The sequence below is a fragment of the Notothenia rossii genome, assembly GCF_949606895.1.
Source record: "Notothenia rossii genome assembly, chromosome: 11".
Taxonomy (NCBI): Eukaryota; Metazoa; Chordata; class Actinopteri; order Perciformes; family Nototheniidae; genus Notothenia; species Notothenia rossii.
The window spans coordinates 40,399,328-40,412,075 of NC_136910.1; the positions used below are offsets into that span (position 1 = coordinate 40,399,328).

General features: G+C 39.7%; 2 protein-coding genes across 2 annotated transcripts in view; one reads left to right on the forward strand and one right to left on the reverse strand.

The window, feature by feature from the left end:
- Positions 1-3,287, forward strand: part of cnnm3 (cyclin and CBS domain divalent metal cation transport mediator 3) — a 30,279-nt gene extending 26,992 nt beyond the window's left edge. The window contains exon 11 of the mRNA XM_079660688.1: positions 2,724-3,287. Within this exon, the coding sequence (XP_079516814.1) occupies positions 2,724-2,869 (146 nt within the window). The 3' untranslated portion in view covers positions 2,870-3,287. The remainder of the gene's footprint in view (positions 1-2,723) is intronic.
- Positions 3,288-5,723: 2,436 nt separating this feature from the next.
- Positions 5,724-8,123, reverse strand: purbb (purine-rich element binding protein Bb). The gene has a single exon (XM_079660709.1). It carries the CDS (start codon positions 8,106-8,108, stop codon positions 7,080-7,082), a length of 1,029 nt encoding a protein of 342 aa, XP_079516835.1. The 5' UTR covers positions 8,109-8,123; the 3' UTR covers positions 5,724-7,079.
- Positions 8,124-12,748: the final 4,625 nt, after the last annotated feature.

Below are 12,748 nucleotides of genomic sequence, written 5' to 3' on the forward strand. Positions count from 1 at the left end.
AACTAAAAGATTGCAACCCTCAATTTGCACACACACTCACATGTGCAGGAGTGCAGAAACACCAGCATGAAAGTATTATGTGTGTGTATTATGTGTGTGTATTATGTGTGTGTGTGTGTGTGTGTGTGTGTGTGTGTGTGTGTGTGTGTGTGTGTGTGTGTGTGTGTGTGTGTGTGTGTGTGTGTGTGTGTGTGTGTGTGGGCATGTGATTGTGTGTGTCTCCCTCTGCCATACATTCCCGGCACATGGCAACAGAAGCTAAATATAGCCCCAGCAGCCCGGCCTCACAGCAGGATAATGCTTCCCCTCGCTAATGTAGAATCCCTCCCTGCCGCTGCCCCTGTTTCCCTGCTTCCTACAAACATCTCGTGCACCTCTCCCTCCTTCCCTTTCTCTCCTGACTCCCCCAACCCCCTTTTTGCCACTTTCCCTTCCTCTGTCATTCTCCCCCTCTGCAGATTCTCGTTCTGTTACCATGCACCTTTCCCCCCCTCAGTATATTAGCTACAGCTCTTCTGCAACCTGTTAGTATTTGAAACTTTAGTTTGACCACCCCTCTGCACACACACACACACACACACACACACACACACACACACACACACACACACACACACACACACACACACACACACACACACACACACACACACACACACACACACACACACACACACACACACACACACACACACACACACACACACACACACACACACACACACACACACACACACACACACACACACAGTAAACTGTTGTGATGTACTTTTGTATTTGAATTCTATGCTATTATATACAGCTCCAAAGGGGAGTACCATTTACAAACAATAGTAACATACTGCTTGGACTTCAATAGGATACATGAGTTATAACCTAATGATATGTTTTCCAGCTTTAAGTACTTTTAATCTTGATACTTTAAGATTTTCAATGCAGGACTTGCAATGGAGTATTTTTACATTTTCTTTTATTCTTCAACTTACATTTCAGAGGTAAATAATGCTGTTTTTAACAACCACCTTAAAAGCAGAAAAGTCCCATGCCACCCAATGAGATTTAATTTAGCACATACTATATAATAATAATAATAATAATAAATGTATATATATATATAGTGGTTTTCCTGGTTCTCAAAGCGCTTTACAAGCAAGCAAAGAAAAATAACAAGAAAAGTACTAAAGTGCTATACTAGGTGGAATAGGGTCGAGGGGTTAGTGGAATAGGAGTTGAAGGCAAGAGTGAAAAGGTGAGTTTTGAGGGCTGATATATATTTATATATATTAGATTAATATTCCTTATGTGACCTGTTAAAGTCTAAGTACCATTTTAAGCACTTTGACTCTTGATACTTTCAATGAATTCACACACACACGGTTGGATCTGACTGATCCTAGCGTGATAGTGATGGACTGCTGGGAGCATGTGGCATAATCCCGTCTTGATTTGGCACAGTGCCTGGTGAGGTATTATATTGCTCACAGGCTGCAATAGTCCCACTGTTCACATGTGCATGCTCGCACACATTACTGCTGCCCGGGAGGTGAGAGTGGGATGAAAGTGGTGATGGGAGGTCATCAGGGACATGGAGCTCTACAGTGGAGGAGTATTCATGGAGACTTTACGGAGTGATAATGGATTGGTTGAAGATTTATAATGGCTTGGATATGAAAAAAAAGTTATTATTATTATTATTATTATTATAGGTATCTCATATGAATGGGGCATAAGAGAAACTATGATTCCCTCCTCAATTGGACTCTATGTTGCACGTTGAACATCCTGAAAGTCTTTACTGACTGATTATGAGGTGAGACTTATATAAATGGTGGAATCTAACTATGTTCATTCAACCAAGTACTACACTTAAGTACATATTTGAAGTACTTGTACTTTCCTTGAATCGTTCTGTGTATGCTACTATATACTGCTGCTCCACTGCATCTCAGAGGGACATATTTTTAATTCACTGAATTAGGTATTGTCATGTTTTGGATCATTTTTGAGTTTCACCAAAGAGATATTTCTATTTACCTATCAACATAAAAGCGCGACGAAAAACAAATCTGGTGACTCTTTTTGAGGGAAGCGACCCCTAGCTTGGGAACTACAGGAGTAAACTATCTAACTGTATTATAAAGTACTTCAAAGTAGCTCCACCTCGACAAGCAACAACATTACAATACTGCTTTAAACCTGACCATGTGAGAAACAATCAGATAGTCACTGGAGACATGTTACTGCAGCACGAGTACTGCTGATTCTCGAAGTACATTTAGCTGATAATACTAGTAATACAATGATACAAGTTTCTTAAACATCCATCAAATAGTCCTGGTTGTTGAGATATTTCAGTCATAGATAAAGTAGCGGTCTGATTAACCCATATTGATCCAAAGAGCCACCCTGGTGTAGATTTAAGAAGAATAACGATATTTCTCAGAAAACATGAATAGACCTCCTGCTCACCTCATCTGGAGATTTAGCTGAATGTTCTCAATGGAAACCAGAGAAATACCATAATAAAAAGGCAGGCTATTTATATTTGTTGTACATACTGTGCAAATACCTTGGACCTCAAACAAGACACTGAAACAACTCCTGTGGATTTCACTGTGACTCACTGCACTGTTACATATTTATCCTCATACTCACAAAGGCCACATCTGTCGATATTATGCTGCAAGTCTTTTTATACACAATCTATTTCCATGTGCTTTTAGCTACAGCAGCAGCCAATGAAGAGGATTTGCTCCCTCCTTTGCCGAAGCTCTCATTAAGGATCGAGAGGAGCCGGCCTCTCACCTCGGAGCTCTGGGGAATGAAGTCGTCTTCAAAAAGTGACATTACATGCAGAGCATCTGTGTGAATGTGCACAGGAGGCCTCATCAATGGATGTGCTAGTCGAGTGCCTCTTAAAGTTGCTCTGTCGTACTATCATTTCCAAGAACTGGCATGATTTGTATCTGACTTATAGTCTTTCTTTTGTGTGGTTTTGATCAAACATTCCATAACGTTGATCATGTTCCTATTTGTGATAAATGATTAGTATGTTAGTATCTACCTGTATATTGTAACAGCTGTATGAGACAGAGGCTGGTTTGATCCAGTTGTCAGTCAGAGAAGGAAAATGTACAGGTTGCCAACTTTCAATGGCACAATAACAAGCTGTGAAATTCAGACAGCAGAACGGACCGCTGAAAAACAAGGTTTATGGTTGCTAAATGCTATTAATGTTAGCATGAAAGGAAAGGGAAATATTACATGTATTAAATTGAGTTATTCTGCTTTGTTTCCAATATTTGATACTTCAAGAGTGGTTTTAAAGTTGTTGGGCCAACACAGAAAAGGAACCATAACTCAGTGAAATCTGAACAGAGGGACATGAACACACATACTTTTACATTCAGAAGAACACTGACCTAGGACGTGTTTTTCAAGTTTTCCGCACCATAAAAGTAAACTAGTGATAGTTATCCTTACACTGCAAATAGGAACTGCTAATAGCTTAACTGGCCTACTTTTAACAGAGCCAATTTTCCAAAATGTGATCATAAAATGTAAGTCCCAAAAAAACATACAGCCTGATTGTCCAACGTCCAACAATATTCTCTTTGAATTTAAACAAACCCTAACAAACTGACCTCTTAACACTGTTTTAGGAGAAGAAAATAGGCACAAGGCTTACGTCCATTAATAAAACCGCTCTCAATAAGTAGTACCTGCCTGCACATAGAGCAGGATCGTGCGTACCACACGTGAGCAGCACAATCACACTGTTGTACGCCGCTGCCCCCGGGCAAAGAGGTCCTAATGGCACAGCTGACTCCTTGAACAGGAATGTCAAGTCTGCAGAGGCCTCCCACATTAAAATAGCCAGTATGTCCTGTCAGCACACCCTCACAGCGCACACATGAGTGCATAGCAGCTGCCAATTTACTGAACTACTGAGTGAGGGGGGGGGGGGGGGGGAGGCGAGGAGAAAAGGTCCGAGCAGAGAGGAAGGAGCAACAACAGTAGATCAGCACGTGGAGGGAGATCACGTTACCCTGAAGCCTTCTTCTCCCCCCCCCCCTTTTTTTCTGCTCCTCACAACAGAGTCAGGAGGGACACAAGTTTAGCTGTATGTTTTCACACAACATGTTCATCTCATCTTCAGAGAAAAAGGAGGTGGTTATATATAGCAGAACGACCAGGACTAACCAAGCTCATCCCTCTGATTTGACACTGGATGTTAGAACAAACTCTCGTTGTGTTGAGCCGTTTCCTGCTGACAGTCTTTAGAAACGTCTAAAGACAGTTGCTGCTTCACGCTACACTCTGAGTCTGTGTGTGTGTGTGTGTGTGTGTGTGTGTGTGTGTGTCTGTCTACAGCAACTGTAAAGCAAATGCTCTTCATACTCTGCATACATTGGAAATACGAGGCCTATTTGAACCACAGTAGAATTCCAATTAGGGCTGCTATACGAACAATTTAGCAGATTATTTTCTGATTAATCTTCTCCTTTTATAATTTATCAATTTATGCCCTTGATTTGTTTAATCATCACATCAACATTGACCTTTTTGCTGAAAATATTATGAGCGGAATTTATATTTATTTCATCGTTAAAGTATATCAAATAAAGTACTGAGAAAGATTCACCACAATTTCTAAGTTCACCTCTTCTTTGCTCTCTGTCTAAATACTTATTACACATTCTAATTAAGATTCATACAGTTACCAAATAATAAGCTGCATTTTAATACATGCAGTACTTCCATTTGTAAAGGAGTACTAAAAACAGATAAGGCTGAAAATATAACGTATCTGATCTCAAAGTAATATAAAAAGGATAAATGTGGATTCACAGAAAATGCATTTGCAACAATGATAGTTCACCATTTGTTTTAAATAAATAACAAGGGTTTTCCGGCTACTCTTATCAGGCGTGAATACTTACTCGCTGTGTGATTGTAAGCAGAATATCTTTCGGTTTTGAACAGTGGGCCTGACAAAACATGACTTTTAAAGACTATTCCAGGCTTAAGGAAATTGTAATGGAAATTTGCACTGCTTTCTGACATTTTGCAAACCAACAGTATAATCAATAATGAAGACAATCGTTAGTTGCAGCATCAAACCAATTCAATATATGGTTGCAGTCTATAAATCCTCACACTGACCTCTGAGGTGAAAGCACTTTAATCCTGCACTGGATTTGATACGGTTGGATTTCCCAGTAAGGATTTCAATGTTCCAGTGAACCAAACTACTTTACTCCAATACAACACTAAATGGCGACATTTACTATAAAAATTAAAAACAGATTACACAAACTGATGCTGTTTGCAAGTGGACGGTTTTAAAATCCAATCATTTTTGGGAATTACTTCCAACTTGTAAAGATTTCCTGATTTTTTTAATGTTTGAAATCATAATAACCTGAATATTTGTCAGTGTTGGAATGCTGGAGGATAACATAAGCAAGCTGAATGACTTAAGAGAGATGTATCAGACATTTTAATGACAAAAGGATTCATCCCTTAGTCAAGAAAATACCCAATAACAAGAATAACCCACTGCTTACGTTCATATTCTGGCTGCAGAACTCATAGATTATATCTGTAGGAACACAGGGATTTGAACATATACAACCACAACATCAGGTATTGCATTTATAGTGTTTTTTAATTAAGGAAGTGTTATACTTTCAGTCTAGGAAAAAAAAAAATCTGGAAGGTTCAGTCACAACTTTATTTTAAGAAATTAACCTTTTTTATTATTATTTTTAGACTTGGAATTCCTTTACACAATACATTTTCCTTTATACGTATTTCAAAATATCTTTTGCTGGTTTGTTCAGTAATATGTTTTCCTATAAGTAGAATCTCATTTCAATATAGTTCTCTTTTGAAAAAAAAAAAAAAGAAGAAAAACATCCATCAATTAATTTCTGTCCAGGGTCTTCACGTGTTGGAAGTTACGTCAGAAAGTGGCCTGTGGCTGGTTGTCAGTTCAGCTCTGACCGTGACAGAGAGGCTGATGGGAAAACTCATCGCTGACGCTCTGCAGTCCGGCAGAGCTGGAAGGTCAGAGGAGCTTTTCGCTGAATCTGATGCAGCGCCCCCCTCCGAATGCCGGATATTTGGACCCTTGTAGTGACATGTGGGAGAAAATAAGCAATAGAAGTCCTTGGAGGGGGAACAAGAGACTGTCCTCTCGCCACTTGTTGGCTGGTTGTTCTCAAACACCGGGGACGCTCTGGTGTGAAAGTGAATCTTAGTTTAAACAACATGATTTAAGCTTTAAATATATTGCGAACATTGTATGTATAACATAAAACCCAGCTGATCTGCACTGTAATCGACTACAGGAGTCAAAGCTTCAGTTTAGTCTGCAAGGCCCTTGTTGTTTGGGCTTAAAGATAATCCTCTCAGTAACTTCGTCCTAATATTTTGGGTAATCTTTTCGTTTGACTGCATCCTGCAGGCTTCTGTGCTATTTGACGGCTGCTGATGTGCTAGCTTTCTATACATCCCTCTCAGGTTCATCTGACTGACTTGCAAAAATCCCACAATCTGCCCTGGACTGGAACAGGAATACAATGGATGCTAGTTCTCCCCCCTTAAATTGGAGCAAGGAAAACATCTTAAACAGGTTGACTCCTCACTCTTTAAATATAAACTATGTTGCAAATAGGAAAGCATTCATTGGCTTCCTTTCTAGTTATAAAAACCAATTTGCTGGTTTTAGTAGGTTCTCTTTTTCCACTTTATTACAATAAAGCACTCTTTTTTTTTTTTTTAACAATGAGACTATCTCATTTACACATTTAGTCCACTTGTTTTTTTTCACTTTCAGATTCACTTAATCACTCCAACCCTCAGCCCTCCAACCCTTAGGATAATACACGAATAATTCCCTGCACATGTACTTTTTTTTTACGCCACAAAACTTTAGTAGGCTATTACAGCACGATTTGTCATGCACTTTGTCATTTCTGCTTTTTCTCTTTTATGCAAAATACCCCCCCCCCCCCTTTAATTGCAGATCTGTCATGTTACTTGAATAACAGCGGTTTTATTTTTAAATTGTATCAGTCGTCGTCCACGTCGTCTCCCTCGGACTCGTCTCTCCTCTCGTACGTTTTATCCTTCTGCCTCTCCTGGATCTCCTTCATCTCCTCGGCGTATTTGCTGAAAGCTCCTCCAAATTTGCTCCAGGCTTTGAACGGGATGGTGATAGAGTTCCTGTAGCTTGGCTTCACCTCGCTCACACGCAGGAACACTCCGTATTTGTTAGATCCGACGTCGAAAAAGAACCGCTTGGAGTCCACCATGATGGAGGTGCCTTCGGGGAGCTCGCTGTAGCCCCCGGCGGCCATGCTCCCGGCCAGCTCCTCGTCGTCTCCGCCGTAATCATCTATGAGCTTAGCAAGGGCGTCTCTAAACTCTATTAGCCCCTGGGCAGGAAGGGCTATGGTCTGGCCGGACAGCATGCCGCCCGAAGGCCCCCCGACTCCATAGCCAGGGCCACGGTTTACGGTCTGCCGGATCCGCAGGAACCTCCCCCGCTGGTTCTCCTTCAAGTCCAGGTAGTACTTGCGGTTTTCCCGGACGAGAAACTCGCTCTTCAGAGCTCGCCTGGGCCCGCCGTCCTCCCCAGAGGTGGCCTGGGCGATCTGCTCCGGACTGCTAGGCCCAAGCTGGGCGTAGTGCTCGATGAAATCCCCGAGGTAGTCGCGGAACTCCGCCGCCACCGACAGGGAGAGGGTCAAGCGACTCTTGGAGCCCCCGGCCCCTACCTCGGCGATTTTTATGAACCTGCCCTTGCTGTTTTGCTTGACGTCCAGATAGAAGCGCTTGTTCTGGATGTCCAGGCGCTTGGACGCTAGTTCCTGGGTCTCCTGGTCCCTCTGGAAGTGCTGGAAGCCGCTTCCACCCGGACCCGCACCGGCACCGGCACCGCCGCCGCCTCCTCCTCCTCCACCACCGCCTCCTCCCCCGCTACTACCACCGCGCTCACTCCCGCTGTCGCCATCCGCCATCTTCAGCTCCACCATTCGGCTTCTGCCCCTCCGTCCTGCGTAGCTGCTTTCTGGGTTGCGCTCAGCCTTCACGCTCATTGTCGGTGCACGTCAGGGAGCGTTCCAATTGGCCCAACGATCCGCCACTTCCGCGTTAACGGCTCTCCCATTGGTTCGTTGATTTTGTCCGTCACGCCCACATGTCAAATCCAGTATTAGCCATTGGCTCAGATTGAGGTTCCGTTTGCGTTCTGTTTTTTTTTTATCCACTCTCCATCTGGTTGTGAAATGTCTTTGTTGTTATGACAAAATATGATGAAAAATATGTGTCGACATACTTTGTTTTCCTGCCTAGTTTTCCTACCTACTCCAAGTAGATATAATTTGCCGATTTCTAATAAACTATTCTGTGATTGTCTATTCTTGCCAGTGGTGGAAGAATATACTTAGTAAAAGTATTAATCCTACAGTGTTAAATGCTCCATTTCATGAAAAGGTCTCACATAAAAATTTCACTTATGTTAAATAACATAATAAATGTAATCTGCCAAATACATTTTAAATTACTCAACTACTTCAATTTCTGGTGGTTTATGATTACATTATAAATTACTTTGTCATTAATACTCGTGTGAATGTTTAGTGAATCTCTCATAGGGAGGCGGAACTCATTCAAAGTAATTAATATGCAGTTGGGTAGTTAAATATATAATAATGCATCATATTTTAGAAGCAAGTCAAATATTTTACTAAAATAAAAGTAGAAATCCCACAGTTTAGAAATAGTTGTTGAAGTAAAAGTCCTGCATTAAAACAATAATAATATATAAATAAAAGCATTGGCATCAAATAAAAGTACCAAAAGCTTTTATTATGCAGAAAGTCCCATTTCGGACTTATACACCCTTAAATTATGTATCCATTAATGTGTAGATCATTTTAATTTTGCAAATATTTGAACTATTTATAGACAGCTTATGAATTTACCAACATTTCTGTAAATCTATAATATATCAAGAAGAAAAAATAGCATACAAACGCCACTTTCTATGTCTCTTTTATGGTGCAGAGAATAAAACCACCTGAAGAAAAACATTTGTTATTTCTAAAGGAAATTATTCCTTATGGCCAAAAACTTGACTCCTTTTTAACAATGCAGAGACGATACAAGTTGGTTTTCTTTAAAATGTGATCAAGTTTCCTTGATTTCATGATTGTATTTTGTATTATTAATCTGTATCTGCAAAGTAACCATGTTTTAAATCTTGTCGAAAAGAAGTATAACATAATATGGAAAGTCTTAGGTAAAGGAAGAGCACCTCAGGATTAAGTTCAGTACTTCAGCAAATGTATTCAGTTACTTTCAGAGCTGTATATACTACAGTATCCCTGTTCTGTTGTTTTTATGTGTAACTAATGTCCTGCAGGTCAGAAAAGAGATCTTTTGATCTCAAGGGGCCTGGTTAAATAAAGGCTACAAACACTACCTATATCTGTCCACAGATGGCAGCATTGTCTTATTTGGCTATCAGGTACATATTCAGGTGGATTTCCTCAGTTGGATTTTATGGAGCTATTTCAGGGTCATACGTTTTGATCATTCAAAAAAATACAATTTATTTGAAAGTTCAAGTTTTTATCCCGAACTTTGAAAAATACAATGATGTATTCAAAATAAAAATAAGTATTTGAAATAATTTTTCAGGTTGAATATCATTTTTGATTCAGTTCAGCAATTTTTTTGAATAAAATATTTATTTTCAGATTTCCCTTTTATACATATTTTGATATTTGAATCCTTATTTTTTTCAGTTGCAGATTTTTCGTTTTCAGATTCAAAACAATTATTTTTTCAGTTTCAAATCTTGTTTTTTCAGGTTTCAGATTGCTTTTCACCTTCAGATCGTTTTTCCCTTTCAGATCGTTTTTCACTTTCAGATCTTTATTTTTCGCTTTCAAACTTTTGGTCCTGATGTTGCTTGGGGGGCGGGGCTTATCAAAGTGTAGTTTGGCATCCTGAGTGGCAGGCCTCCCTCTGTCATGTTGCCTTCATGGATGTTAGGTAGCGCGAGAAATATAACTCAACACTTTCTATACACAATACTCCCGTGATTGGTGGTAAACAAAACTGATACCAGCTTAAAAGTTCCGTTAAGCTAGCTGTTGAGCATCGTAGTTGGCAACAATCAAGGTATAAGCACAATAAACTGTGCTAGAATGTGAAATTACGTCAAAAAAAGAGTAAGAACAAAAAACAAAAAAAAGGTGTGTAGTGCATGTCCAGTGTAGTATGATATCTGGCACATGACAGGGCAGGAATTGAAAATAAATGTAATTTTCACCAAAAACAATGCTACCAATGCTACCATTAATTCTGGTATTCATATAAAATACAAGGTGGACTTACATACAATACTAAATTCACGCAGGAGTGTAAAACAGTGTGTGGTTGTAGTTGCACTGTACTTACCTGCTCGAGCCTCATCCTGTCTCGTACACCTCGTCCCCCTGACTCTTATTCAGCTCCAACTTCTTTGCTTGTTTATTTCCAAAACGATAAATAACCACACGACCTCTGTCCCGCTATGACCAGTCAACAAACAGCAAGAAGTCCTCACGGAAGTTTAAAGTTACTGCAGAATTCCCGACGGAGAATCCAACCATTGGCATCCTCATTGTATAAATTAGCATGTAGGTTAGCCACACCCAGCATGCACCTGCTGGTGACGTAGCACTGTAGGTGTGTTTGATTTGCATCATATGGGGGTTGCATTATATTAGTGTTTTAAACAACCTTAAGCCTGTTCAAAAGTACCATTTGAACTTAAAGTATGTAATTATATAATGTATTAAGTAGTAGGCAAATATATAGTATAGTAGAAGAAATATACAATATGTTTCCCTTTTTAGATGATCTTTTGGTGTATTAAATAGAAGATTAAATGTTTCTGTGTCATTTTATAATGTCATTTATAAAGATCTATTTATAATATATTTCAGATACAATTTTATTTAGTAATACATATGTATAGATATAAAATAATACTGAGATATACTGGTAATATGTAAAACTGTTAAAACATTTTTATTTGAGATCTAACCACTTATATCAAGTACAAGTCCCTTAAGTTAGAGTACTGAGGTAAGTGTACAGAGCTAAATTACACCCACTTTTCCTAACTATATTTGTTCTTCCATAGGTTCAGATTAAACAAATGAGATGACATGTTAATTTTAATAATGATTTTATTTTAGCAATCTGATTTCACAATGACAAAACAAACACAAATCAAATAAAACAACTTAATATATTCAAATTTAAATATATATAAGCAGAGATATCCACACACAAATCAAAATATTGCACACGCCCTGTTAAAATCATGGTTCAAGCTTTAAAGCATTGCCTGTGTTCCTTATATTTCTATAGCATTGATCCTATTAGGATAAGATGAATACAATCAATACAATCTCATTTTGTCTGACAAAAGATACCAGTAGATATTACAGTCGCTACACATCTTCAGTGTCAGTAATACTGAGGGTAAGCTGAGTAGGATCCCATTATCTGAGATGTGGCAGACGGCAAAATGACTCCAGAGAGGCTGCTGTACTGGTAGAAAGAGTCCAGGGGCAGAGAGGTGATGCTGGGCAGAGGGGAGCTGTAATGCAGGCTGTGTGGGTGGATGTAGGAGGTAGTGGCTTGGACGTCCTGGGCTGCTGCTGCAGAGTGATATCTGGGGTAGGGTCCCGGTCTGTAGGCCTGCAGCTCGGGGTAATGCATGAACTGAGAGGCGACGTTTGCCTGGCAGGCGTGAGCCAGGGCGTCCTGCACCGTCCTCTTCATCTTCATCCGCCTGTTCTGGAACCAGTTTCTGATCTGAAGAAGAAGAAGTCTCATTAGACAATGTTTTCACTCGCAAACGTAGGTAATATCATACAAAATAAAATAAAATAAAACAAACAGCAGTAAATTAATAAAATAACAAACAAGTGCAATAGTCTCCAAAAAAGCCCTACACGTTAAATTATTTAGCTACAATACTTTATATATTAATTAATTTGGTTTATATATGTGTGTCATGTGGAGGTCTTTAATTTGCAGAAAAAATAATGCTAAATAAAGTACAAAATAAAACACTAAGGAGATGACCTAAGAACCTGAAAAAGCTGTCTCGAATATGATCTAAGGATTTGTACCTGTTTGTCAGAAAGGCTGAGCTTCTTGCAGAGCTCGGATTTGTCCTGTGTTCCCAGGTAAGCGTTTCTCTTGAAGGCCCTCTCCAGGCTGCTGATCTGCTCTGCTGTGAAGGCCGTACGGGGTCTCCTCCCTAACGGAGGGGATACCGGAGGGGTGGAGGTGCAGTCAGTGGGGGCCGAGGGGGAGAGGGAGCGACCCCCTTCACTCTCGTAGCCGGATGTTTCCTCCTCTGTCCCGCTGTTGAAGCATTTCTCGGTTACTGCACAGAGGAAATAACAGAAGAAATCATGTTAGAATTATCCATTGATGGAAGTATTCGGATAACATTTTAGCAAAAACTACTAATACTAATACTCTTCATGTTCAAAAATCCTAATTTGTACCTGATGCTGTAAGAAAATTGGTGGAGTAGAATATAGCACGATATCAATGTGTACTTTTACTTAACATTACAAATTAAATTCCTGCATTTAAAATGTTTCTGCAGTTGTTATCGCATTTAGATCCTTATTAATGTGTTTGTTAAGAAATATAAATC

What these genes read in the sequence shown, in the direction of transcription:
- purbb (XM_079660709.1), bottom strand. Translation starts at nt 8,108, where the DNA reads ATGAGCGTGAAGGCTGAGCGCAACCCAGAAAGCAGCTACGCAGGACGG.